The 27,996-nt window shown below is 37.7% G+C and overlaps 1 protein-coding gene across 1 annotated transcript in view; it reads right to left on the bottom strand.

Annotated features, from left to right (window-relative positions):
- Positions 1-26,514, bottom strand: part of Naalad2 (N-acetylated alpha-linked acidic dipeptidase 2) — a 59,893-nt gene extending 33,379 nt beyond the window's left edge. The window contains exons 1-7 of the mRNA XM_028763355.1: positions 26,269-26,514; positions 25,488-25,599; positions 21,716-21,902; positions 20,587-20,688; positions 19,040-19,165; positions 17,306-17,492; positions 603-696 (exon numbers count right to left, since the gene is read on the bottom strand). Of these exons, the coding sequence (XP_028619188.1) occupies positions 603-696; positions 17,306-17,492; positions 19,040-19,165; positions 20,587-20,688; positions 21,716-21,902; positions 25,488-25,599; positions 26,269-26,350 (890 nt within the window). The 5' untranslated portion in view covers positions 26,351-26,514. The remainder of the gene's footprint in view (positions 1-602; positions 697-17,305; positions 17,493-19,039; positions 19,166-20,586; positions 20,689-21,715; positions 21,903-25,487; positions 25,600-26,268) is intronic.
- Between the last annotated feature and the right edge of the window lie 1,482 nt (positions 26,515-27,996).

The raw sequence follows: 27,996 nt of genomic DNA, 5'->3' as shown, positions 1-27,996 counted from the left end.
AACACTACCAGCAAATATTAAGTCAATGCTTACTATAGTGTAGACACTTCCCTCTACTGTGATTCAGGGTGAGAGCACCATTCTCATTTTACAGGTAAAAATATGAAATCAGACCATGATAAAGTAACTCGTACAAGATCACACATTTACTGACCAGCATGATTATGTATTTAAGCCATAGAAAACAACTAATGAACATCTAAGGACATTACAGTATTCAATGGTTTTCTTTTTTTTTATTTTTTTTTATTTTTATTTATTTATGTATTTATTTTTTGAGCATGAAATGCTTTTTTATAGCATGTTTTACAAGGGGAGGGGGTAAGAGGGGCCAGGTGGTGGAAAAGTACAAAATCTTCTTGGCCTGTCAAACAGTTAAAACAGTGATTTTAATCATCAGACAGAATTTCATATTTGAGAATAGCATCTGAGCAGAGAATTTATTATTATTATTTTTCTTATTAGTTAAACTGTTCTTCTCATGAAAATAGTGTTTCTACTTCAAGAGTTATTTTTATAGTTACTTTTAACATAACTGACTTGTAGAGCAGACATAGACATCTTAGCACAAGATACATTCATACTCAGCTAAAAGACTATACCGTAATAGTCTCTCTGCATCATTATATCCAATTGGATGTACAGCTATGTTTGGAATCCCCACTCCTTCTTCAACAGGAAGTCTGAAGGTGTATTCTGCAAAAAATCAAGAATATAAGTGAAAACTATTAGAGGATATGAGTGAGGGCAAGCGTATGCAACAAATTCTTGTATTATTGTTATAGATTTCTTATATGTGTAAAAGTAAAATTAAAGGTTGCCAAAAAGTCAAACTTGTATTTAAACTGGCCTAGTTGAGTCAACAGTGAAAAAAGAAGACATTTACATTTTAAAGTAAAATAAAATCATGGAGATTACAGACTTTTAAACTAAACACTTTAAATAATTATCTTAAACTTTCTAAGATTATTTTATTTCCTCAAAAGACATTGTGAATTATTATTATAGAAACTTCAGTAAACTGTATGCTTGGAAAAATGTGTCCATATATAACAGGAGAAAAATATTGTGAGATTTTTGAGAAATAATTACATTTATCCAAATTATAAGACAATAGTTTCTTCAGAGGAAGATTAGGAGATGCTATCAGAGTGATCCCTTTAGGCCGAGTTATCAAGGAAGATAGACTAACAAGGAAACCTTCATTCTCATATCTGAAAAAATTTAAAATTAACAAGACATGTAAAACAACAGTTCTAAGAGTTTTTCTTATTATTTAGCTATTTTTATAGCTGTTTCTTGAAACATAAAGCATAACAGTGTAATTATACAAAGAAATCAGAAAGTATATATTATCTTAATTGAGCAGATACTCAGAATAGCACATCTCAATGCAGAATTTACTGTTTGATTAGATGTATGGCAGGGGGACAGGACAACACATATTCAAAAGACAACATTGTGGACAATAAAACATGTTCCATTAAATGTAAAAATTATACAAAGTACATTGCTTGACTATAGTGGAATTAGAAATTAACATTGAAAAACCACCTCCAAAATTCTTTGAGTAGTTAAAAAAACAAAAATATTTGATTCCCTGCTAACTGACAAAAAACCAGGGAGGCTGCCTGTGGACCTCTTATCTCCCTGTTCTCATAGTTCCAAACCCATAATCTCATCCCCAGCTCTATAACAGAACACCATTGGCAGGCCCCTGCAATTTACACCCATCTCCTGTGGATCCCACAGATCTTCCCCTCTTCTAACCTTCCTCTGACCCATTCATTACTTTGTCTCAGATTCCAATCCCAATAGATATTCCTGCTAACCCAAGGGCCTCTCCTTCCAGGACAACAAGAAGGCTTAAGGGAGACCTACACCTATCCAGAAATCTACTTCCCACCCCAGTCCATCATTCCTAGCCTTGTAGCTGGAAATCTATTGCAGTCTCCCTTTCTTCTGACTCCAGTCCAATGGAGCAAAAATATCCAACCCTAACACTCCTTCCCCCAACTCACCCCCTTATCCCAGTATCCAATACCAGCAGGCATTCACTGAGAACACACCAGACTAGCAGAATAAGGAAGGAGTCACCAACTGTAGCAGATAAGCCCAAGCTAACCCACACCAGCTTTGCCTCCCATAAAACTAGATGGGCTCCCTGCAGACTTTCTTTTCTTTCTCTATTCCCCTATATCCAACCCATAGTCTCAATTGCAGATCTGCAACAGAACATCTTTGGAAATACTACACATCCCCTTGCTCCCATCTCCTGTGGATCCCACAGATCTTCCCCCTTCTAACCTTGCTCCCCACACTGGCTCTTTTCCAATCATGAGCTCTAGCAGGCTCCACCTGCTAACCCACAAGGCAATACTCTCTTAAAAAAAAAAAAAAAAAAAAAAAACCCAAGTAGGCTTCTTTCAGACTTTCTCTCTGAATTCCTCAAGATCCAATACTCCAGTCTCATCCCCAGATGTGCAGCACAACACCCATAGCAGCCTTCCCTACTGCCACAGCCCCTTGCTAACATCTGTGAATCCTAACAGATGGTCCCTTTCTAACCTCTCTCCATGACTTGTTTTTTTGTTCCAGCCCCCAAATCCAGCAGGTACTCCATGCTAACCCACAAGTCGTGCTTGCCAGAAAACCAGGTAGGCTGCCTGCATACCTTCTCTCCTCTCTCTAGTTCCCCTGTTCCAGTCCCCAAATTTTTTTTTGTAATATTTGTAACACTTTATTAAGAAGAAATCTATGTTAGCACTGTTATATAAACAATGGCAGGGATTGTACAGACAGAAATATACATTGTCCTTTGTATAATGTAGAGGGAAAAGTTATGGATACTGGGTATATAGAATCCTTTTTAGATATAAAATATTCTTTAGGCTTTCTTTAGGAATGTGGAAAGACCAGTCACCATTACTGGAACTGGCCGACCTGCAAAGAGAAAGGAAAGAATGCAATTTAGTCAGGTGGAACCAAGCTGAGAACCATAGTGACAGGGCAAGGCTGAAGTGACAGGGCAAGGCGGAAGTGACAGGGCAGGACTACATTCTTGAGAAAGATAAGTGTACAGAGAGTTTTCATCTGATCCTGACTCATGTAGGTTGGGTTCCTTTGGAATGTTCCACTATTTTTATGTTATACCACCCTAGCAACCCCCTCACCCCCTCCTCATTTCCTTGGTTTGTGGTTTTTCCCTTTAAAAACACCCCTCAAACTGGCAGTCGGGGTCAATTCAGCTCCTGCGTGGGCATGCGAATTGACCGGCAGCTAGTTGTCACGCCCTAATAAATAACCTCGCAATTGCTCCGGTATATGGTGTCTCGAGTAGATTACTGGGTGGTCGCGACTTTCTGAGACTTGAGAGAGGGTCTCCCCTCTGCGGAGGTCTTCAATAATTAATATATACTAGTTAAGGAGAGTTTAATCCTTATTAAGCCAACATTTTTTGCATACACCACCTTCTCTTTATCTTTCTGTGTCTTTATCATTTGTTTGCCAGTCCACAAATTTTATCCCCAGCTCTACATCAGAAAACTCTGGCAGTCTCTCCAACCTGTTTACTGATCTCCTATGGATCTCAAAGTTCTTCTACATTTTAACATTCCTCCTCCATAGTTTCATAATCTCAGCTCCAGTCCCAACAGGCATGCTCTGCTAACCCAATGGGCTCTCATTCCAGGACAATGAGTAGGGGAAAAGCAGATCCACTCTCATTCCAAATGTGCCTGCTTCCCAGTTTCATCCTAAGATATGTAACAGAAAATCTACTGAGGTCTCTCTTTCCTCTCTGTTCCCATCCCCAAGGGATCATAAAGACTTTCTTTCCCCCAACTAATCCCAGTATGATCCCTCAACACCAGCTGGCATTTCCTGTGAACACATCCTATGATCAGGTCAGAAAAACAGATAACACACAGCAACCACACTTTCTGAAGCTACAAGGAGGAAACAGAAATCAACAAACAAAACACCCATCCAACAAAGATCAATCCGGAAATCAGCACCTAGACCTATAATCATTCCAAACACAGATGCCTTGATATCTGCCAGCATAAAGACACAATAACAGCCAGGGCAATGTCCCCAGTGGAGCTCAGCTATTCTACCACAGCAGTCCTTGAATATTCCAACATAGCTGAAGCACAAGAAAAAAACCATGAAATCAATTTTTAAATTGGTTGAAGAAGATACAGATGATCTAAAGATGATAGAAGTTCTTAAAGAGGAAAGTAATACATTCCTTAAAGAAATCCAGGAAAACATAGTTGAAGGAAGTGAATAAAACTGTTCAAGATCTGAAAATGAAGTAGATTCTATAAAGGAAACAAACTGAGGGAATCCAGGAAATAAAAATTAAGGAATTTGAACTAGAACTATAGAGAATAGCATCACTAATAGAATACAAGAGATGGAAGAGGAAATCTCCGGCATTGAAGAAACCATAGAAGAAATGGACGCATCAGTCAAAAAAAAAAAAAAAACAAAACAAAAAAAACCAAACAAACAAAAAAAAAACCCTGTAAATCTAAAAAATTCTTAACACAAAATATCCAGGACATCATCCTGGACACTATGAAAAAACCAAACCTAAGAATAATAGGAATATAGGAAAAAGAATCCCAACTCAAAGATAAAGAAAATATTTTCAAGAAAATCATAGAAAAAAAGTTTTCTAATCTAAATAAGGAAATACCTATAAAGGAACAAGAGGCACACAGAACACCAAATAGATTGGCTGAGAAAAACAAAACAAAACAAACACATATCTCACCACATAATAATCAAGACAAGAAACCTACAGAACAAAGAAAGTATATTAAAAGTGGCAAGGAAAAAGGGCCAAGTAACATATAAAGGCAGGTCTACTAGAATTACATCTGACTTTTCAATGGAGACACTAAGGCCAGAGTCAGAGACTGGAATGATGTACTACAGACATTGGGAGATCACAGATGCCAGCCTAGACTACTATACTCAGCAAAATCTTCAATCACCAATCTCCGATCAATGAACAAAATAAAATATTTCATGAAAAAGTCAAATTTAAACATCTTTCCACAAATCCAGTGGTGCAGAAGGTAGTTGAAGAAAAAAATTTCAAATCAAGGAGGTTAACTACACACAGGAAATGTCGGGAGCCAAACCCAGGAAACTACCTGCTGTTCTAAGAGAACCCAGGAAGTTACCTGCTGTTCTAGAAAGCCTGGTCAGTGCGAGGTTAAGAAAGGACGTTCACAGGTCTCAGGCCCCAGGAACTTAAAGAACATCTGGTATTTCCTGGGAGCGGGTTACGACAGTGAGATGGTCTAGGGCAATAAGGATGTGACAGTGGGATGGTCTAGGGTAATAAGCATTCAATAGTGGGATAGCCCTAAGCAATGACCCTCACCCAAACTTCCTGGTTTGCTGTGTCTTTATAACCTGCACCCGAAATTAAAGTTTCAGAGCTTGATCAGAACCCCAGACTTGCTCTCATTCCTTGTGTCTCTTGTCCCTTCATTCTTTCGAACCCTTCCCTAAGGTCTTGTCGAATCCCTGCGGGCTGGGGCAAGGAAATAAGTATATCTTACGCACAAAGCCAAAAGAAAGGAAGCACAAGTACCACCACTACCAAAAGCACCAACAACAAAATAACAGGATTTTACAATCAATGGTCATTGATATTTCTTAGTATCAATGGACTCAATTCCTTAATAAACAGTCTAACTGAATGGATGTGAAAACAGAATTTGTCCTTCTAGTGCATCCAAGAAATATACCTTGAACTGTGAGCCAGAATAATCCCTTTCAATCTTAAAAAAAGAAAACAAAAAAAAAGGAAAATGAAAAGAAAAAAATAGAGAAATATACCTCAACATCAAGGATAAATTACCTCAGAGTGAAGGGTTAATAAAAGATTTTTCAAGCAAATGGAGCAAAGAAGCAAGCTATGGTAGCCATTTTAATATCCGACAAAATAGACTTCAAACCAAAACTAACCAAAATTTCTCCAAAACTAAACACATACTCAGACACAAAGCAAGTCTCAAAATATATAGGAAAATCAAATAACTCCCTGCATCCTACTAGAGCACCATGGATTATAGATAGATATCAAAAACAACAGAAACAGCAAAAACTTTACGAACTTGTGAAAACTGAACACCTTCCAACTGAATGAAAAATGGGTCAAGTTAGAAATAAAGAAATTAAAGCCCTTCTAAATTCAATGGTAATGAATACACAACATATTCAAATTGATGGGACACAATGAAAGTGGTGGTAAGAGGAGAGATTCTAGTACTACATGTACCTACATAAAGAAAATTGGAGATCTCATACCAGCAACTGACAAAAATCCAACACCCCTTCATGATAAAAGTCCTAGAGAGATCAGGGATACAAGAGATATACCTAAAATAATAACAACCACTTAAAGCATTCCAAGGCTTCTCAAATTCAAAGTCCCCAAATTCACATTTTTCCAAACAAAAGAATTATCGAGCCTATCACAGTAATACCCCAGTCCCTGGTACCAACTTCTCTCTTAGATAAGTTTTTACTGCAATGTGAAAGGTATGGATCTGTTTCTATTCTTCTACATGCAGTCATTCAGTTTGAACAGCACCATTTATGGAAGATGCTGTCTTTTTGTACAATTATATTTCTGGATTCTATTTAAAAAAAATCAGGGTCCATATGTGTGTGGATTTATGTCTGGGTCTTCAATTCAATTTTATTCATAAATACTTCTGTTTTTATGCTAATATCATGTAGTTTTTATTGCTATAGCTCAGTGGCATAACTTGAAATTGGGAAGTCGAGTCTTCCTTCTTCTTGAGTTTCATGTGATCTATGCATTGTATCTTAGGTTTGTGAGCTTTTGGGCTAATATCCACTTATTAGTGAGTACATACCATGTGTGTTCTTTTCTGATTGGGTTATCTCACTGAGGATAATATTTTCCAGTTCCATCCATTTGCCTAAAAATTTCATGAACTCATTGTTTTTGATAGCTGAGTAGTACTCCATTCTGTAAATGTACCACATTTTCTGTATCCATTCCTCTGTTGAAGGACATTTAGGTTCTTTCCAGCTTCTGGCTATTATAAATAAGGCTGCTATGAGCATAGTGGAGTATATGTCCTTGTTGTATATTGGAGCATCTTTTGGGTATATGCCGAGGAGTGGTATAGCTGGGTCCTCGGGTAATGCTATCTCCAATTTTCTGAGGAACTGCCAGATTGCTTTCCATAGTGGATTGCTTTCCAGCTTACAATCCTAGCAACAATGTAGTAGTGTTCCTCTTTCTCCACATTCTTGCCAGCATCTGCTATCACCTGAGTTTTTGATCTTAGCTATTCTGACTGGTGTGAGGTGGAATCTCAGGGTTGTTTTGATTTGCATTTCCCTGATGATTATGGATGTTGAACATTTCTTTAGGTGCTTCTCAGCCATTCGAGTTTCCTCAGTTGAGAATTCTTTGTTTAGTCCTGTACCCCATTGTTTAATAGGGTTATTTTATTTGATTGTCTAGAGTCTAATTTCTTCAGTTCTTTGTATACCTTGTATACTAACCTTCTATCAGATGTAGGATTGGTAAAGATCTTTTCCCAATCTGTGGGTTGCCACTTTGTCCTATTGACAGTGTCCTTTGCCTTACAGAAGCTTTGCAATTTTATGAGGTCCCATTTGTCTATTGTTAATCTTAGAGCATAAGCCATTGGTGTTCTGTTCAGGAACTTTTCCCCTGTGTCCAGGTATTCGAGGGTCTTTCCTACCTTCTCTTCTATTAGTTTCAGTGTATCTGGTTTTAGGTGAAGGTCCTTTATCCACTTGGACTTGAGGTTTGTACAAGGGGATAGAATGTATCTATTTGCATTCTTCTTCTTCTTCTTCTTCTTCTTCTTCTTCTTCTTCTTCTTCTTCTTCTTCTTCTTCTTCTTCTTTTTTGTTTTTTTTTTGTTTGTTTGTTTGTTTTTGAGACAGGGTTATCTCTTTAAACCCCGGGCTGTCCTGGAACTCACTCTGTAGACCAGGCTGGCCTCAAACTCAGAAATCCACCTGCCTCTGCCTCCCAAATGCTGGGATTAAAGGTGTGCACCACCACCACCTGGCCTATTTGCATTCTTCTAAATGCTGACCTCAAGTTGAACCAGCACCATTTGTTGAAAATGCTGTCTTTTTTCCCACTGGAAGGTTTTAGCTCCTTTGTGAAAGATTAAGTGACCATAGGTATGGGGGTTCATTTTGGGGTCTTCAATTCTATTCCACTGATCTTCCTGCCTGTTTCTGTACCAATACCATGCAGTTTTTATCACTACTGCTCTGTAGTATAGTCTGAAGTCAGGGATGGTGATTTCCCACAGAAGTTCTTTTATTGTTGAGAATAGTTTTCATTATCCTGGTTTCTTTTTTTTTTGTTGTTATTCCAAATGAATTTGAGAATTTCTCTTTCTATCTCTGTGAAGAATTGAGTGGGAATTTTGATGGGGATTGCACTGAATCTGTAGATGTTTTTTTGGCAAGATGAACATTTTAACTATATTAATCCTGCCAATCCATGAGCATGGGAGATCTTTCCATCTTCTGAGATCTTCTTCGATTTCTTTCTTCAGGGTCTTGAAGTTCTTGTCATACAGGTCTTTCACTTCCTTGGTTAGATTCACACCAAGGTATTTTATATTATTTGTGACTATTGTGAAGGATGTCATTTCGTTAATTTCTTTCTTAGCCTGATTATCTTTTGAGTAGAGAAAGGCACTGATTTGTTTGAGTTAATTTTATATCCAGCCACTTTGCTGAAGTTGTTTATCAGGTTTAGGAGTTCTCTGGTGGAAGTTTGGGGGTCACTTAAGTATACTATCATATCATCTGCAAATAGTGATATTTTGACTTCTTCCTTTCCTATTTGTATCCCTTTGACTTCTTTTTGTTGTCTAATTGCTCTGGCTAGGACTTCCAGTACTATATTGAATAGGTAGGGGGAGAGTGGGCAGCCTTGTCTAGTCCCTGATATTAGTGGGTTTGCTTCAAGTTTCTCTCCATTTAGTCTGATGTTGGCTACTGGTTTGCCACATATTGCTTTTACTATGTTTGGGTATGGGCCTTGGATTTCTGATCTTTCCAAGACTTTTATCATGAAGGGGTGTTGAATTTTGTCAAATGCTTTTTCAGTATCTAGTGAGATGATCATGTGGTTTTTTTCTTTGAGTTTGTTTATATAGTGGATTACATTGATGGATTTCCGAATATTGAAACAACCCTGCATTCCTGAGATAAAGTCTACTTGATCATGATGGATATTTGTTTTGATGTGTTCTTGGATTTGGTTTCCAAGAATTTTATTGAGTATTTTTGCATCGATACTCATAAGAGAGATTGGTCTGAAGTTCTTCTCTTTCTTTGTTGAATCTTTGTGTGGTTTAAGTACGGGTGTAATTGTGGCTCAATAGACCGGATTGGGTAGTGTTCCTTCTGTGTCTATTTTGTGGAACAGTTTATAGGGAATTGGTATTAAGTCTTTTTTGACTGTTTTTTTTTTTTACTATTATTTCGTGAAGTGCAATGTGTGCTTTGAGCTTTAGTAAAGTTTCTTTTATGAATGTGGATGCCCTTGCGTTTGGAGCCTAGATATTCAGAATTGAAAGTTCATCTTGGTAGATTTTTCCTTTGATAAGTATGAAGTGTCCTTCCTTATGATTTTTGATAACTTTTGGTCGAAAGTTGATTTTATTCAATATTAGAATGTCTACTCGAGCTTGTTTCTTAGGAACATTTACTTGAAAAATTGTCTTTCATCCTTTTACTCTAAGGTAGACTCTGTCTTTGTCACTGAAGTGCGTTTCATGTATGCAGCAAAATGCTGGGTCCTGTTTACATATCCAGCCTGTTAGACTATGTCTCTTTTTTTTTCTTTTTTTTTTCTTTTGTTTTTTTTTTGTTTGTTTGTTTTTTGTTTTTTTTGTTTTTCGAGACAGGGTTTCTCTGTGTAGCCCTGGCTATCCTAGAACTCACTCTGTAGACCAGGCTGGCCTTGAACTCAGAAATCCGCCTGCCTCTGCCTCCCAAGTGCTGGGATTAAAGGCGTGTGCCACCACTGCCTGGCTAGACTATGTCTTTTTATTGGGGGATTGATTCCATTGATGTTAAGAGATATTAAGGAGAGGAGATTGTTGTTGCCTGTTATTTGTTGTTATTATCGGTGGCATAGTTTGTGTGGCTATCTTCTTTTGAATTTGTTGGAAGATTATTTTCTTGCTCTTTTTAGAGTATAATTTCCCTCCTTGTATTGGATCTTTCCCTCTATTATCCTTTGTAGTATTGGGTTTGTGGGAAGATATTGTGTAAATTTGATTTTGTCATGGAATATCTTGGTTTCTCCATCTATGGTAATTGAGAGTTTTGCTGGGTATAGTAGCCTGTGCTGACATTTGTGTTCTCTTAGGGTCTGTATGATGTCAGTCCAGGATCTTCTGGCTTTTATTGTACCTGTTGAGAAGTCTGGTGTAATTCTGATAGGTCTGCCTTCATATGTTACTTAGCCTTTTTCCCTTACTGCTTTTAATATTCTTTCTTTGTTTTGTGCATTTGGTGTTTTGATTATTATGTGACAGAAGATATTTCTTTTCTGGTCTAGTCTATTTGGCCTTCTGTAGGCTTCTTGTATGTTTATGGGTACTTCTTTCCTTAGTAACCTAGGGAAGTTTTCTTCTATAATTTTGTTGACGGTATTTATTGGCCCTTTAATTTGGGAATCTTCACTCTCTTCTATCCCTGTTATCCTTAGATTTGCTCTTCTCATTGTGTCCTGGATTTCCTGGATGTTTTGCGTTAAGAACTTTTTGCATTTTGCATTTTCTTTGACAGCTGTGTCAACGTTTTCTATGGTATCTTCTGCACCTGAGATTCTCTCTTCTATCTCTTGTAATCTGTTGGTGATGCTTGAGTCTATGACTCATGATTTCTTTTCTAGGTTTTCTATCTCCAGGGTTGTCTCCCTCTGTGATTTCTTTATTGTTTCTACTTCCATTTTTATGTCCTGGATGGGTTTGTTCAATTCCTTCACATGTTTGGTTGTGTTTTCTTGTAATCCTTTGAGGGGGTTTTGTTTTTTTCCTCTTTAAGGGCTTCTATCTGTTTACGTGTGTTCTCCTCAATTCCTTTGATAGTGTTATTTATGTCCTTCTTAAAGTCCTTTATCATCATCATTAGAAGTGATTTTAAATCTGAATCTTGCTTTCCTGGTGATATGGGGAATTCAGGACTTTCTATTGTGGGAGAACTAGGTTCTGATGATGCCAAGTACACTGGGTTGCTGATGCTTATGTTCTTGCACTTGACTTTTGCCATATGGATCTCCTTAGTGCTACTTGCACTGTCTCTGACTGGAGCCTGTCTTTCCTATTATTTTGGTTGTATCAGAACTCTTTAGGGTGGATGTTGCTGCTGGGGTTAGAACTGAGGCCCAAGATCTGCTCAGTGCTTGGGCACAGGCCCGAAGGAGCCAGTGCTCTGGGCCAGCAGTGAATTCCTTGGTCCCAGTTACTCCCTTTTTGGGGTGGGTGTTGCTGTCTCCTTACCTAAGATATTGCCAGGTTTAGAGCTCCTGGGATCCTTGCCTCCTGTGGGTTTTGTGAGATTGGGTGCAGAGCTGCAGCCCAGGATCTGCTCAGTGCTTAGGCACAAACCGGAAGGAACCAGTGCCCGGTCAGGAGGGAATTACTGGGTCCCAGTGGGTCCCAGTTACTCCCTGTTTGGCTGCAATGTATTTTCTCACGTTTGGTATCTCTTAGAAACCTATTCTTTTCTACTTAGAGACAGAAAGGTAATAGATCCAGAGAGGAAGAGAAGTGAGGAGGAACTGGGAGGAGTAGATGTAGGGAAACTATTATTAAACTATTATTGTATGAGAAAGGAATATAGTTTTAATAGAAGGAAAAAATAAAAAACAACAATCCATTTATAAATGAATTTCAGGTCAAACCTGAAACAAAAATATAAATGTTAAAGTACGTATAACCGAATAAAAAATGAAAATAATATGTCAAAAGTATGATAATGTTAAACCAGTGACCAGAAAAAAGCTGTAGTATTAAAACATTGATTTTAGAAAAGAAGGATTTTGCCAGACGGTGGTGGTGCACGCCTTTAATCCCAGCACTTGGGAGGCAGAGACAGGGGGATTTCTGAGTTCTAGGCCAACCTAGTCTACAGAGTGAGTTCCAGGACAGCCAGGGCTACACAGAGAAACCCTGTCTCGAAAAACCAAAAAAAAAAAAAAAAGAAAGAAAGAAAGAAGGATTTTAAAGGCATGGACTCAGATTCTACCTCACGATATTAGTGGAAGACAAATAAAAGAAGGAAAATAAGCAGGAGAAGTGATATAAACCTCAGAGCAGAAATCCAAGAAACAGAAAACATCTATACAACTAGAGATAAAAACATGTCTCTATCCATAAGTATGACAAGTTTTATGAAATAGAGAAAAGTTATTGAAAGACCCAAACTACCAACACCAATTGGAAAATAAACCAAAACCTAAAAAGCCAGTATGTAATTTTAAAAATTCCTATATAAAAACAAGAAAACCAAAAGATAAGAGCATATACAAAACAAGAAAACAAACCAAACAAAAATTTCAGACCCAGATTTTAGCCCAATACTTACAAATAAAAGATTTTATATAATATAATATTGCTTACTCTGACAGCAGATGAGAACAAAAACAGAGACCCACACCCAGGGAATAATTAATAGTTCCCAACTTGTTACAAGATCTCAGCATTACTCTGATATTGTGGCATAAAAATATAAGGTGTCAATAAATTATAACCATGAACAAAAATATCCTCAAAGAAAATTTAACGCTAATCTTAATACACACACACACACACACACACACATATATATATATATATATATATTAAAGTTTTAAGGTATATCTGCATGTACACCTGCATACCAGAAGGTGGCATCAGATTTCATTAAGAGATAGTAGTTAGCCATCATGTGATTGCTGGAAATTGAACTCAGGACCTTGGGAAGGGCAGCCAGTGCTCTTAACTGCTGAGCCATCTCTCCAGCCCATCTTTTCATGTTTTTATAGACAGTCACCTGTAGTCCAGAGTGACCTGGAAGTCTATATATAGACAAAGATTACCCTGAACTCTTAATATTTTATTCCTTATTTAAGTATTTATTTTTCGAGACAGAATCTCACTATCTAGCATTGCTGGTCTTTGGCTGTCACTTTGTAGCCCAGGCAAGCCTGGGACTCACAACAATTCTGGCTCATCCGGAGTGCTACAATGACAGGTTGGGACCACCACACCAAATAAATCTCTCTGGTTTTGTTTTAAGTGGGTGCATGGCAGCAGGGCACACACTGAATACTCAGTGAGTGTGGCCCTCTGTGCCCATTCAGAGCGCACCATTTGCCGATTTTTCTTTTCATATTGTTTTATTTGTGTGCCCTGCAGTGCCTGGATGCTCATGGATCCTTTCAAATGTCCACTTTGGTTTTGTTTTTGAAAGAGGGTCTCACTATGCAGGCTGACCTCATGTAATCCCTCTTCCTGTCTCACACATGGCTGAGACTACAGAGGCCCCTAGCTTTACCTGACCTTTTGGAACAGGGTCCTCCTTGGCTTGGTGCTTGCTGCTTAGGTGAGATGGTAGCTGGAGAGTCCTGGTGATCCTGGCATCCTCCTATACCAGGGCCAAGTTAGTATAGGACGGTATGGCTGGCTTTTTATGTGAATGCTAGGGATTCGAACTCAGATCCTCATGCCTGCAGCACAAGTACTTTACAGACTGAACCATCTCTGTAGCCTCCCCATCACCCCCTTTTTAAGTATTTTAAGACAGAGTCTCACTGTGTAGGTCAGGCTGGGCTGGAACTTACAGCAGTCCTCCAGATGCAGCCTCTTGGATACTGAGATGTCAACTGTGTACCAGGACACTTGGCTTCAAATAGAGAGTTGGAGGGTCTGTCAGCTTAAATCCTACTTCTCAGTGGGTCACAAGCGTTTGTTAAGGGCCTGGTATACAGTAGACGCTCAGAAAATAGTAACTATACCGATCTAACTTCTAATGACCCCAGTTTGTCCCATCCAGGATGGGGTGGGGTCAACCAGTGGGTACATTTACAGAGAAAGTTGCCTCTGTAGTGGAGAAACCCTTGCAAACACCAAGCGCTGCATAAGCGCACATTAAAATCCTTTATTCTCTAAGCACCAGCTACCCAAGGTCAGGAGGGTAAGGTGGGGCTGGTGGTTGGACAAAGAGGTGGAGAAGGTGGAGAGAACAGCCCCTCCTCCCCTGTGTCTTTGTCACCTTTCTCACTCAGGCGCCCAAGGACCTCACCATGGAAACGGACTCCAGCGATCCGCCAGCACGGAAGACTTGGGGGCTGAGGAATCGGCGACCTTGAGGCACAGGGAGGCAACTGGGCACGCGGGATCTTGCTTTCCCCACACTTCACCGCGCGCTCCTAGGTCCCCGAGATCAACTGTGTTCGTGCAGGACACACAGAAGATGCGCGCAAAGGGCAGGGAAGGGACCTGGACTGCGATTTCCACTCAGGGCCGGATACCCTGAGACCCGCAGAATGGGAGGCGGAGGTGCCCGAGTCAATAAGATATTTTTTAAATCACAGTACATTGGGACCAAGTTATAGTTTATGGTAACATTTGCAGTTGTTTTTGAATTCAGAAAGTCGGTATGTTTTAACAAAAGTAAAAACATGCTGAGATTAATATATCAATACACAGAAAAATGATATTCTACCAAGCACTCTAGTTACATTAGTGTGCAAGTAGCCTTTCTAAACTGGCAGAACATCTAGAGCTAAAATGATATTTAAGAGGTTACTGGATGCCTTTCTGTTATAGTAAAAATGAGGATACCCACAGTAGTTCTACTGGATATGTTGACCAGTATAAGGGAAAAAAATAAACAAAACATGATCATACTATAAACCAAAGGAACCATTTTCATTTGGAAATAATATGTCCTCTATGCAAAAGCTAACAAAATTACAGAGGCTTAGAGCTGGTTGGTCAAATCAGTGAATTTGTAGAATATAAGGTACATTCATTTCGTATACAATACCATGTGTCTCTTAATAATGAGAAACTAGAATTGAGTTTTAAAGTATAACTTACAAAATCATATTCTATGGTCTGACACTGGATAAATTTCATAAAAGAATGATGCATATAATGTAACTATAGAACATTCTTGAGAGAAATTAAAGAATGGAGGGCTCATTCTATCTGTCTCCACATCAGAATGCTTCAATTTTAACATAGCATTTCTCCCAGCATTAATATACAAATTTCATTCATTCTCAAATTCCAAGGAAATTTGTTTTGTTTCGTTTGGGGACTTTTTTTTTTTTTTTTTTTTTAGTTTTTTTTTTTCAGAAATTGTCCAGCTACTTCAGTGTGGTGAGGTGGCTCAGTGGTTTAGGGCTCTTGTTCCAAAGCCTGATTAGCTGAATTCAGTCCCTACCATGTACATAATGGAAGGAGAAAAGTAAATCCAAAAAAGTTGTTCTCTGACTGCCACATTTTTGCCCAGGAGGACAAACATGCACATGCATGTATGTGTGCATACACATACATATACTCCTACATTAGCACAGTAGAATAAAAATTCACATGCATGCATGTTCATGGCTGCATGTGGCCATCCACGTGCATATGCACACAAAATTAAAAATGCAAAATTAGAAACATTTCTGCATATAGTGGTGCATACCTTCAATACCAGCACTCAGAGAGCAGAGATAAGAGGATCTCTGTGAGTTCAAGGTCAGCCTGGTCTGTATAGAAAGTTTTTATAATTGCCAGGGAAACATAGAGAGACCCTGTCTCAGGAAAAAAATTAGTAAATTAAACTAGTTTTAAAATTCACATGATGAAGGACCAAAAATCCACAATAATTACAAAAAAATAGGTCGTATACCTATGTATATATGAATAACCCTAATTGAATTCAGTGGGTTATTAAATAAAAATTTTAAAATGTAAATATACCTTTAATCCCAGCACTTAGGAGGCAGAGGCACGTGGATCTCAAATTCAAGGACAGACAGTGAAAGCATGTTTCAAAAAACAAAGAAGCCAAAATCATGAAGCTGGGATGGGAGAGATGAGAGAAAGCTTAGATTCAGAAAAGTTGGGGGAGGGTCAAATATTAAAATACATTGTATATATATATATGAAATCTTCAATGAACATATGGAACATATATTGTAAAAAGAAGGAGACTAATTTGAGGATTTGACTACCTATTAGAATGCAGAACTAAATAGTATCACCGCACTAACTACTGACAAGGCTCCAATTGAAATTTTTCTTAAAACATTATACATCCAACATTGTATTTTTCCCTTTGATTTCCAAGTATTTGCATAAGAAAAATAAAAGCAAATTACATAAATTACATTAAAAACGTATACACATTCATTGTAGAAGCTTCAAAAACAGAAACAACTCAAATACCCAGCAACAAGTACAGGGATAAACTATGGCATAGCCAATCAATGCAATAATAGAAACAAATAAGTAAAAACACATGCCGCCATGTCTGGATCTCAGAAAGAACTGCTAATAGATCATTGAGTGCCTAGAGATGGGTACTGAGGAGATAAGAATTGCAAGAAAGGTAATAAGAAGAAACTATCTGAGGAGGTAGTGGTTATAGTTGTTATCTAATTGTAGAGACAGACAGTTTCACATATGCCAAAAATTTTTACATTTAAAGTAACTTCTTTGTTTTTTCCTCTTTTATGCTTTGATTATATGAAACAGAGTTTCTCTGTGTAACCTTGGCTGTTCTGGAACTCTGTAGACCAAGCTGGACTCAAACTCATAGAGATCTATCTACCTGCCTCTGACTCCCAAGTGCTTGGATTAGGGGCATTTAAAGTAACTTTAAAAACTCATTTTAAAAAGAAAGAAAGAAATTTATGACTAAATAACAAAATCCTTATGTCATTTAGAAATATAACTTATAAGATTAAAATTCTGCATTGCTTTAATTATGAATATCAGGTTTTGTGAATCTTCACCCTGCTTTTAAAAAAGGAAAAGTCATCCAATACCTCATTCCCATCTGGTGGAAGTTTAAAACCAAAATAATGCAGGAGAAATTACTTATTTCCCAGCAATCAAAGTCCAAATGACATAAAGGCATATATAATTTTAGTTATGTTGTAATGCTTACTTTAATGTGTCCTTGTTTTTATACAGCTAGAATAGCAAGGGATATTTTGCAGGAGTAAACTGACAAATTTCACCATTACCTTTAGCTGGATAGCCTGGAGTGAGTGGGTCACCGGCCCCGTTCAGATTTAAAACATTTCCTCTCTGGGCTGCAGCTCCAGGAAGGTTCCATCCTTTGGGATATGGCTGTACATCAGGGGCAAAGTAGTCAGCTGGATCAGAGTATAGAATGATTCCCATGGCTCCAGCTAGCATGGCATTTTTGACCTGTAAGAGCAATATGTAACATGATGCAGGAATACAAAGGACTGGCTTATTCCTACAAAAGTAGTTTAATACTTGCTTTTGATGGTTTTGTTGTATGTTTGTAATACTTGCCTTCAAACTAATTTCCTTCTTGCTAAACTTAATAAATGGTCATTTATCTTACAAAATCCTAACTAAATTATCCATTATGAACTGTTCCCGTCATTCCCAAACCTTAAAAACTGAAATCTCCCTTCTTCTTTATACTTATTATTATATGTATTTCTATTATAGGTCAGTTCATAATATATTAAAATAGCTTTCAAGTGTTTATCTCCCGTTCTAAAATGAGGTGTTTTTTTTTTAGAATGTGAAGAATGCTAGTATCTTAAACAACTACCCACCAAATCTTGCACATCATTGAGCAAGTACTTTACAAATACTTTTTAAACTGTCTAGAACAGATACAGTGTATCCTTCAAAGGTGGCTTTGTACGAATCTAACCATCTGGACACTGCTAAGAATATGGAACTTTATCCAGTGAAAAAACTGAATTCCTAATCATCAGAAGTGTAGCAGAAGGCAAGTGTGTAGGTAACTGTTACTCTTGGCTCTCTCATATGCAATATTAAGAAAGTACGTAGCCACATCAGCGGCCCAGCCTTCTGGAAAGGCAATTATTTATTTCATCAAAACTCTGAAAGAACATTTTTATTATTCTATATAAAAATTATATACAAATACTTGAAGTATGTGAAGAATATTAAATAGAATTATTTACAGTAGTAACGTATTAAAGTCCAACTAAGGAAAGTATCAGTTAATGGAAAATGATTAGCTAAATTGTTTATTGGTTCTAAAAAATATTATGTTCACATTTACATTAATGAGGCATTTAATAAATAGTAATATAGAAATTACTAGTATTCATTTGCTACTGAGGTGCTTTCCAGTACTAGGATCCTATAAAGAAGTTTATGAGACTGGTTTTATTAGCATTCCTATTCCACTCATGAGGACACTGACATCAAGAGAGCAAATGACAATGAAAAGGTCTACCTGGGCCAGGTGTGGAGTTAGTGTCCCAGCCACTTAGCTGCTACCATACTGTACAGCCCTCAGTGTGTTTACATGGTTATGTTATGAACAGCTGAGTGAGAACATTGTTACAGAACATACAGTATATCAAGGCCTCTTTAAAGTCTAATAATAATTGCATAAGGTGTACATATGCACATATTTAGAATTCAAAGAATTAAACAAGGAGAGGGTGACTAAAATTGATTATGTCTAGAAAATTAAGTTAGGTGATACAGAGGAAATGTTCCTTTTAACTGATATGAATTTCCTCCTATTGACTTTTAAAAAGCAAATACTACTCTTCTAACAAAATAATTTTCTTTCTGCAAATATCAAGTTATATAAAAATAAAGTCTTCTGTGTACCCATGGAGAACAACCAAAAAATAAACAAAATTAAGAGCAATTTCAGAGAATGAATATAACTGATCATTTACACTTGTGAGATTAAACCTCTCCCCTTCCCTCTAGAAAAAAGAATACTGTACTTTGTTTCCTCTAAAGATTTTCCCATATCTTGCAATAACAATCTTGCCAGTGCAGTTGATGTTCATCTCTCTTTCTAGTTTGAAGAAGTCCTCAGTTCTGGCATAGTTGACGTACACAAGCTCTCCCTACAGGGAAATTGGAAAGATACATATGCTGCTGCCTTAAAGAAAAAAATTAAAGTAAGTTCATTCTTCAAAACTGTATTGGCAGTTTTCTGCCCTTATTTGGGATGAACTATCATTTGGAACTCATTACAACATCTATTTAATACTTCAAGAAGATCATTAAAGAGTTGACTAAGATATTTTAAATAGTTGTTCTCAGAAGAAAAGATCAGCAGGAAACATATGCTGCTTGGACAATCTTAACTGTGTTTGCATTTTGGTTTTCATCTTCTATTTTCAAATTTTTAAAATACTTTTTCATATAACATATTCTAATTACAAGTTTCCTTCCCCCTACTCCTTCTGGTTCTTCTCCACCTCCCTTCCCATCTAGATCCACACCCCTTCTCTCTCCTTAGAAAACAAAGCATCTAAGGAGTAATAAAAACATAAAACTCAGTAAGATAAAATAAAACAAACAAATCAGAATAGGATAAAACAACAAAACAAAAAGAGCATAGAAAAAGCACAAAAAATGCATATTGATGCAAAGATACACGTATTCATACACACAGGAGTTGCTTCTAAACACAAAACAGGAAGCCATAGTGTATATGGAAAGGACTTGTAGATTATTAAAAAATAAAGTCCTGGCTTAACATTATGAGATAAAGAGCCTCTGAAGATGCAGTTGAACTTGTCTTGTGTCTGCAATCACCTGCTGGACATGCAGCTAACCTTAAGTGTGGTTTGTTTCCCCAGTGAGAATTCCATAGGGAAAAAAAAACAAAACATTTTTTTTGTTTGCAAATGGCTATAAATTGGAGATTGCTCTTAAAGTTCCAAATGTTTAATTTCCAACTACAACATTATTTTAAGAACATCTATGCCGGGCGGTGGTGGTGGACACCTTTAATCCCAGCACTTGGTAGGCAGAGGCAGAGGCAGAGGCAGAAGCAGAGGCAGGTGGATTTCTGAGTTCCAGGCCAGCCTGGTCTACCGAGAGAGTTCCAGGATAGCCAAGGCTACACAGAGAAACCCAGTCTCGGGGAAAAAAAAAAAAAGAACATCTATAGTATGAATTACAAAGATGGATGGATAAGAATAATTTAAAATTCACATTGTAAGTAATTGGGAAAGCTGCTGAAAGCTTCTGTTGCCTTCCCTGAACTAAAACACATTCCTTGACTTTGTTGTTTCTTGGAGCCGTATCTTTTAGGGCATTTGTTTGCTTTGATTTTTCTTTTCCTTATATTCTTTTTTATAATTAAAAAAAAGAAAGTGTTTTTAATTTTTGAAGGTGTTCATAATACTGAACATCAAACAATGAGTACACATATTTGGTCTCCATGTGAAGTCTCCTTAGTCATATTTCTCTACACAGGCTTTCATATGCAAAGAAAGATGCAGAGCCATGCACGTTTAAAAATGTAGCATTTTACCTCTGGCATACCACGGGCTGAAAATGCGTTATATGGTGGTACGATGTTTGTAACATTCTCATATCCATCTGGTGGTGGTTCAAGGTATGATGTTTTAAAAATCTAGCAAGAATTCAAACAGGTTATGTTACATAGAATAATCCCAGATCACAAGTAAGGCACTGTCCATCTTGCCTCCTGAGTTACACTTAGGATTGCATATCCTAAGACAAGGCTTTGTAATTAAATAGGTAAACCCTACTGAAAACAATGAGCAGGTTTTACATCATCATGCATTTCTAGTGATTTCCTCTGACTAGAACTCTCTTACCTTGCTTTCCGTTTCATGTGGTTAAATTCTTATTCTTTTCTTTAGCTCATATATGAATTCCTTCAGGAACACTTTTTATCTCCCATTTTAGTCCAAATGACCAGTTCCTGTGTAAATCATGAACCTTAGTTCTCTCTTCCCAGCACTTACTCCACTGATTTTAAATGATGTATCCCTTTGTATGCCTTACCTTACTTAAAGAAAAAGAGCTATGTGTAAATCTTCATCCTGGCCTGAAGAACTTTGCCACACTTAACACAAATAGACACTGAAGAGTTTGCAGTATACCAACTTTTCTGAATTATAGAAGTGGTACTGCACTAATAAATTTCTAATGTTACTTGACTCTGCATTCCAATCAATAAAGAAGCAAGAAGCAAGCAATGAGGGCTTGAGAGATGGCGCAGCAGTTAAGAGCACTGAGTGCTCTTCCAGAAGTCCTGAGTTCAATTCCCAAGCAATCACATGGTGGCTCACAACCATCTGTAATGGGATCTGATTCCGTCTTCTGGTGTGTCAGAAGGCAGCAACACTGTACTCATATACATAAAATAAATAAATAAATCTAAAAGAAGAAGAAGAGGAGGGAGAGGAGGAAGAGGAGGAGGAAGAAGAAGAAACAGCAGCAAGTAATGGACTAGGCATGATTGTGTGCACCTGGAATCTTAGAACTCAGGAGCAGAGATAAGAGGATTGCCACTAATTTGGAGCCAGTCTGATTCATGCAGCAGATTTCAGCCCAGCAAGAGCTACAAGGTGAAATCCTGTCATAAAGCCAGACATTGCAATGTATGAAAATTTCCAATAATGCTACATCACCTCAGTTCCATGTTCATCCACAATGGATATATAGTTTGCATTCGTCTCATTTGGGTAAGACAAGAGAACATCATAATGAACCAGGTTGGCTGAATCTAATCCAAATTTCTTCCACTGTGTTTGGATTTTCTTGGCAAGCAGTAAATTTTGTTCTGTTCCTGCCAGATGGGGAAGTTTTGTAAAGGAACTAAAATGAGAGGAATAAAAGTAAGAATTAAGAGAGCAGGCAGTCAAGTATTAATTATGTGTCAAACATAGAAAAAATCTTACCTGGATATATTAATTTTTTAGACATGACTAAATTTTAATATTAAAGGCAGGTTTAGGGGACTGGAGAGATGGCTTAGCAGTTAAGAGAACTGATGGCTCTTCCAGACGTCCTGAGTTCAATTCCCAGCAACCACATGGTGGTTCACAACCATCTGTAATGGGATCTGATGCCTCCCTTCTGGTGTGTCTGAAGACAGCAACACTGTACTGACATATATAAAATAAATAAATCTTTTTTTTTAAAGGGGCAGATTTATTGGGAAGCTGCTCTCTGGCAGGCAAAGTCTCTGGTCCCAGAGACTGAAGCCAGGTAAATTCCCATGAGGAGTGGTGGGGGAAAGAGAGAGAAACATAAAAAGGGTATAGACACAGAGAGAGAAGAAAAGAGAGAGCTAGACTATTTAAAGTAATTAAGCACAACTCCAATTTCCGTGCTATCCTCCCTCTGGAAAGAACATCGTCCATTGTAAAAAAAAAAAAAAAAAATAGCACAGGACCAAATGTGAAAAGACCCCTTTAAGAATGTCACAGCTCTGTAGCAATAATGAAACACCTTGGTGTTTATGAGTATCATTTTGAGGGAGAAGTCTTAATGCTTGCTAAGAGCATTAAGCCAAGTGTTTTGCATTTGGCTGCAATGTTTCAGTCAGCTGTAACATGCAGGTAGCACTGTATTCATTTCCTTGAAATTAGCTACATGAACTTTTTTATCCTCTAATGCTAAGATCTTGTTTGTGACATGAAAAGCACTATTCTATTGATTTGCTTTGGAGGAAATTTTCATAGTTCTGGGTGTAAATCAGCCATCACATCTTAATGACCCAAGAACCACAGTTAAGTTATTGGTGAGTTTTATTCTGCTTTAGATGAATAATAGGTATAAAGTTTCTTTTCTTTCCCACTTATAGAAAGAATAAACAATTTTGTAAATTAGTTTGAAAGCTAACTAAAGGAAAACCCCTTGCCAAACAAAACAAAACAAAACCACACCAAATTAAACCCATGGGCATGAAGGTGAATTTTCCTTGAAAACTTCGCATGCACACTTTCACATTTCATCTCCATCTTCACAACCCTTCTTTCTTTTCCCTGTTTTGCAAATAAAGGAACTGGGAAAGTAGTTCATATTTTTACAGCTAATAAATGCTTGGGCTAGAACCTAAATTATATCTTTCTGATTCAGAGAAATATTATTTTTTCAATAGTTGATGTGACCTTATTACACCATTGTTCATGATGCTTCGATAGTCTTGTATGTTCTAAATTATAATGTTCAAACCCCAAAATACATCTGCTCCATCCTTCCAGCTTTCAGTCACATTCACTGTGACTGTGCTCACCAGCTTCTGCTCAACAGCAGTGGGTATTTTCACTTTCTTCCCTTTTCAGCCTTTTTAGACTTTGCAAGAGTCCTTTTTCGCAGACATAAATATTTCTCCATGTACTTGAATAATTACCTAGCCTATCTGCAAATTATTGTTGACCCACAAAACTACAGACTATAGATATATAACACTTCAAATATTTCTTTTTAAAAGTACAAATGAGTTAAGACAAGTTATCTTACAACTAGAGGAAAAAACATTGAGGTTAGGTATATTTAATTTCTACTTTACATAATTATGTTGGTTAGGTGTCTTAGTTAGGGTTTTATTGCTGTGAAGACACATCAGGATCAGAGCAACTCTTATAAAGAACAACATTTAATTGGAGACTGGCTTACAAGGGAAGCATGACAGAACCCAGGCAGAAATGATTGTGGAGAAGGAGCTGAGAGTTGATCCAAAGGCAGCAGAAAAGGACTGGGTTTCCACACTGGGCAGAACTTGAGCATAGGAGATTCAAAAGCCCATTCTCATAGCAGCACACTTCCTCCAACAAGGCCATTCCTCCTAATAGTGCCATTTCCCATGGGACAAACATTCAAACACATGAATGGGGGGGGCATACCTATTCAAACCACCACATTAGGGGTGGGATTTCTTGTTTTTTTTGTTTTGTTTTGTTTTCAACTTAACAACCTAGAGTCATCTAGACCAGGGAATCTCAATTGAGAAGTTGGCTCCATCAGACTGGAGTGGAGGCAATTCTGTGCGGCACTTTCCTGATTCATTATTGATATGGGGAGAGGGGTATCAGTCACTGTGGGCAGTGCCATTCCTGGGCAGGTGGTCTTGAAATCAATAAGAAGCAAACTGAGCAATCCAGGTGGAGCAAGCTGGTAAACCTCATTTATGGTTTACACTTTAGTTTCTGCTACCAGGTTTCTTCCTTGAGTTCCTGCCCTGACTTGCCTCAGTGATAGGTTATATCCGAGGATTCTAAGATGAACAAATCCCTTCCTCACAAAGTGACTTTTGCTAATGGTGTTTATCACAGCAATAGAAATGTATCTATGAGAAACCCTGTCTCGAAAAACCAAAAAAAAAAAAAAAAGAAAGAAATGTATCTATGATAATAGTTCATTGTCGTGTTACTTTCTACAATGGACAGATCCTATTTTGCAATTAGAAAAACGTTAGTGTACTTTTTAAAATATAGATGGGGCATTGGTCACGAGCTTGTATTTCTAGTCATTTAGAGGGCTCAATGAAATGAAAAACAGATGTGAAACAGAAAAAAAAAGAAAATAGATTGTAACATTCGAGTTTCCCTTCATGGTCAAAATAGAATAGTAATTCAGTAATGTTCAAGTAAAGTACAAATACAAAGCATTCTCTCTGGCATTTTTCTTTCAACAGCTTCTCTCGCCTTTCATGGAGCACGGGTGTATCTCACATCCCTTCTTAGACTAATGGCCAGAGACAGATCCTAGGAGGAAATGTGGTTCATTTACATCTGTAAAATCTCTGAAATTGTAGGTTGTGAAGTTATAGTTTATGTAAATTATAATTCAAGAAATCTGATTTGTTAGTGGCACTCTATTCTGAAGTAGCCTGAACACAACAACACGTTTTAGTAACTGCCTTGAAAAAGAAGTTAAAAAGTTTACATTATCCTTATTGTTGTTAGTTCAATGTTTACACACACACACACAAATTATATTTGCGAAATGCAAAAAAAAAAGTAAGACAATCAGACCCAGAAACACCGATCTCCTTTCTACTAAGTCATGAGTCTTTCAGTGCCCTAACTCTTCCCTACAGAATGCAGTACAGAAAGGGGTTTGGAGGAAAATAAATATTTTCTGATTAAATCCAGAATGCTGATTAAATCCATGCACAAGGAACAAAACAATGTCTTTCAGTTCCAGTGCAAGGTCATGTGAAGATGTAATGTCTGTAAATACATCAAGTAGATATTTTTCTGTAGGATGAAGTTAGAGAGAAGAAAAAGCTTCTCTGCAACAGTCCGTGGGTTTCAGCCCCAGCAGTATGGAGACATTTTAAAAATCAATGACGTGATAAGCAGTTTAACATATAAATAAAGGTTAGCCAAGTTTTAATACACTTGTTCATGCAATAAACACTATTTCTAAGATAAAAATGCAAAAGAAACTTACCGAAGAAATGATCTAATGTTCTCAGCTTTCATTTCAGATAAGAGTTTCTGTTGTATACTTTGATGATAACCAGCTGAAGTAGTTGTTTCTTTGAGAGGCTTCATAAACCAGCCTGAGGGGTGGAGTCGAATTAAAGGTACACACAAACAACACACAGAGATACACACATAAAGACACACAAACACATGCACACTGATTGCTCCTGACTATTAAAGAAGACACCAAATTAAAAATACAGAGAGAGAGAGAGAGAGAGAGAGAGAGAGAGAGAGAGAGAGAACATAAGGATACCTAATGAACAGACTTGGGGGAAAAAACAGAAACCAAAACAGCAACAACAAAACCAACCATATTACACAATACAATAGGTTTACTTAAGAACCGTTCTTTCTCTTGTGCTATGAATACAGGAAGAGTGGTATTTCCAGCTCTCCCTTAGAATCTAGTTCATAAACAGCTGTTGACACAGAAGGAGCACTCCAAAAATATTCATGTAAAACAACGGCTTTAATCCATAATTGCTTGGAAATTAAGTTATATATATATATATATTTTTTTCCATCCCAATAGATAGTCACAGCTCCAAGTAATCTCAGCAGGACACAGCAGTAGTCTACACTCAATAGATACTTAATAAAGTTGAATTCTGACAGAACTGCATTGCATTCGCTCTCTACTTTTGCTGTATTCTTTTGGGAACTCCTCGGAAGACATCCCAGCCCTCCACCCTGGGCTTCTCTTCACAGCGATGAAGTCTCATCGCCCCTGCTTTCACACTTACCGACAATAAAGCCCGCGATGAAGGAGGCCAGCGCTGCAGTAATGCACATCCCCAGACCCCGGAGATGCCTAGGTCTGGCCATGCCTTTTTGGGTCAGGGAGTGCCTCTGATTGCAACTGCAGGCGTGGGGGCTGCAGATGGATAGCTAAGATGAGTACAGGGATTTTTGCAAAGATCCAGAGACTAAGGGGAACTCTAGACAGGCCTTGGAAGCCCCAGGGGAGCAGGCTGCTGCTTCCTGTTCAGTCTGCCTGCAGTGACAGAGGAACTGCTTGCTACTAAGTGCTCTAAGTGACAGGCGGAACTGCTACTAAGAGCTCTGATTATTTCCTAAAGAGCCCAACCACAACCTTTTATCAACTGCATACCAAGAATGGCATTTTTCACTGCAAAGCTCACAGAAGAGTTCCTTACTCAACTTCCAGATTCTCTGTCCCAATAGATACCTGCTCACATGAGGGGATAGTGTGTCCTCCACTGCTTCAGTAACAATCTGGTGCCTCAACTCCATGTTAACACCAAACCCCAGAGATTGAGAGTTTATCCCATGCTTCGTCCCACCCCCACCCCACGCCAATCCCACTTCCATCCCCACCCCCACTCCCACGTACATCTGAACAAAACTCCACATTTCTGTGCTTCTATAGCAGATTAAAAAAAAAAAAACCCTCACTGGAATACTGCAGCTGCTAATGAACAAAATGAATCATTTCAAGGGCCTTGCACTATGTATTACTGGCAGTAAATTCAAAACCTCATTCCTGACCTTGTCCCTGTCCCTCTGTTAAAGTTAAAAGGCATTTCCCTTTAAAGGGATTTAGAACGTTCTCAAAACAGCAGGTCTTGCAAATAGAATTTCTGTATCTCTCTCACTCAAAGGGAACATTCTAACAAGTTATAACTGACTTTTCAGCCCAGGACAGAAATGCTTTTGCAGCCAAGTCAAAATTCCTGAGTGGACACTGAGAGCAATGGCATCTCTAGGCTGTGTCTTGCCCTTCTCTGTATCTTGGGCAGTCCCTAATGGCCTTGGATAAGGCACCTTGCTTCCAGGAAGGTTCTGGAAGCTCCTAATGTGTTTTTCTTGAGTGTCAATGCTGAAGACTATACCAAATGGCTTTTCTTTAAGAACTCTGGCAAAAGTCCTGAGAGCTATCTTTTTAAAAATGGGTCAGATAAAGTAAGTTCTTTTTTAGAACTCTCATAATCTGATCTTGAACTTGCTATACCAGCAATGACAACCAGGAACTCCTGAGGAATGAGACCCTAAACACAGTTTACATGGTTGTAGGAACTGAACACAAGTACACAAGTCTTTTTCCATGTTAGATGTGTCTTATGCCAATTACACCATGTCTCCAAGCCTGATAAGTTATTTTTAAATGTTTATAAACTTTTAAAGCCTCTGGTAACATCAGTTCCTTTAATACTGGCTCTTTGGATAGTCTTAAACCAATGCCTCTGCTATTCTTATTTGAAACTGAACACTTTTAAATATATATTATTATATCAAAATTAACTCCCCTACAGGTAGGTGAATGCACAGGAAATTAGAATAAAATTATTTCAGAGGTACAACAGATTGCCTCAAATATAGCTTAAGAAATACTGCCAAAGAGCAAACAAAGTAATTTTTTCAACATATGAACTTTTTTCTTCATTTATAAAACATGAAGAAGAAATAATTTTTTTCATATTGGAATTGGTGATTTTATCTGTTATGTAAAT

This window comes from Grammomys surdaster, unplaced genomic scaffold (assembly GCF_004785775.1).
Source record: "Grammomys surdaster isolate TR1022 unplaced genomic scaffold, NIH_TR_1.0 138, whole genome shotgun sequence".
Lineage (NCBI taxonomy): Eukaryota > Metazoa > Chordata > Mammalia > Rodentia > Muridae > Grammomys > Grammomys surdaster.
The sequence above is the reverse complement of the archived record's forward strand: the minus strand, read 5'-3'. Positions and strand labels throughout refer to the sequence as shown.